The sequence below is a fragment of the Poecilia reticulata genome, linkage group LG20 (genome assembly GCF_000633615.1).
Source record: "Poecilia reticulata strain Guanapo linkage group LG20, Guppy_female_1.0+MT, whole genome shotgun sequence".
NCBI lineage: Eukaryota > Metazoa > Chordata > Actinopteri > Cyprinodontiformes > Poeciliidae > Poecilia > Poecilia reticulata.
Window position 1 is genome coordinate 26275732 of NC_024350.1, and position 1325 is coordinate 26277056.

At 42.4% G+C, this 1325-nt stretch overlaps 1 protein-coding gene across 2 annotated transcripts in view; it reads right to left on the reverse strand.

Moving 5' to 3' along the window:
* Positions 1–1060, reverse strand: part of LOC103457036 (protein NLRC3-like) — a 17791-nt gene extending 16731 nt beyond the window's left edge. The window contains exons 1-2 of one of the 2 annotated variants that reach the window (XM_017301801.1): positions 618–899; positions 293–439 (exon numbers count right to left, since the gene is read on the reverse strand). In XM_017301801.1, the coding sequence (XP_017157290.1) occupies positions 293–420 (128 nt within the window). In that variant the 5' untranslated portion in view covers positions 421–439; positions 618–899. Of the gene's footprint in view, positions 1–292; positions 440–617 lie in introns of both variants that reach the window. The other variant, XM_017301800.1, reaches the window with a different exon arrangement.
* Positions 1061–1325: the final 265 nt, after the last annotated feature.

A 1325-nucleotide genomic window follows, 5' to 3' on the forward strand; every position in this document is an offset into this window, starting at 1 on the left:
ACTGGTCCCAGTGTTCCCAGTAAAGAAGTTTCCCTCTCTCAGTGGGTTTATCTCTGAATTGTTGCTCTTTAAAGTTCTGGTTGTTTCTGTTTCCATGGATCATTTCCATCCATCTCTGACTCACTGAAGCCCCATTAAAACTCCTCTGATTGGCTGACATTCCTCATGTCTACTCAGCTTTAAGTTGGCAGAAAAATTAAGTTTCTTTTTATTTATTTGCTGAAAATAAACAAGTTAATATTAAATAAATCCGTGTGGAGTCACATGAATCAGTTAGAAACTGATTTCTTACTTCCTGTCTGAGGGTCCAGGTTCATTACTGAAATGTGGAGGCATATCTTTGGACCAGTCACTCCTCATAGAGGGACAGACGGATCCTGGAGGTTCTGCTCTGTCCTCCTTTAGGTCCAAATCTTCCATCTTCTGGAGTTCAGTGAGTCTGAAAGAGAAACCAGTACCAGTCAGTTCCCAGTGATCCAGTCAGCAGAAAGTTGATCCCATCATGTGTTCAGAGGATCAGAGGAACCTGATCCAGCAGGAACCATCTGGGTTTGAATTGTTCTCTCMTTCACTTCTTCATGACCTTCTGATGTCTGCTGGCTGATCCAGAACCTTACCTCTATTAGCAAGACGACAAGTTATTCCTGTCCTCCATCTCAAAACAGAGTCTGAGCTGAAGGAGAACAAAGTTAGTTTTAGTTTCTATTTCAAAGTCACGTGACTTGTGAGTTTTCATGACAAACCGGAAGCGTCTAAAATCAAAGTTTGTTTCGTGTGAATAAATATTTACTGTTAACAGTTCAGATTGATTTTATAATCTGAACTAAACAAAGCGAAAGTTTAAAAACCTTCAGTATTCCCGTAGTCAGAAGAGTTAAACTACAGTTCCCATGAGCCTCTACGGCACAACAAACGTGTCCCTCAGCAACATCGAGATCATAATCTCCCAACAGGCCTCAGGGGGGAGCATTTTAATTATTTTAATTTTTATTGTTTCAACTTCCCTGTTGATGTATATGGATGTATATGGATACAATAATAAAGCGATAAATAGTATATTTTTTGCTGACCTCGGAGTGATAATAAAACATCCATCCATTTTCTTGCACCCTTTTTCCCTCAGTGGGGTTGGGAGGTGCTGGTGCCTCTCCAGCCAACGTTTCGGCCGAGAGGCGGGGTCACCTGGACAGGTCGCCAGTCTGTCGCAGGGCAACACAGAGACACACAGGACACACAACCATGCACACACACACTCACACCTAGGGGCAATTTGGAGAGGCCAATTAACCTGACAGTCATGTTTTTGGACTGTGGGAGGAAACTGG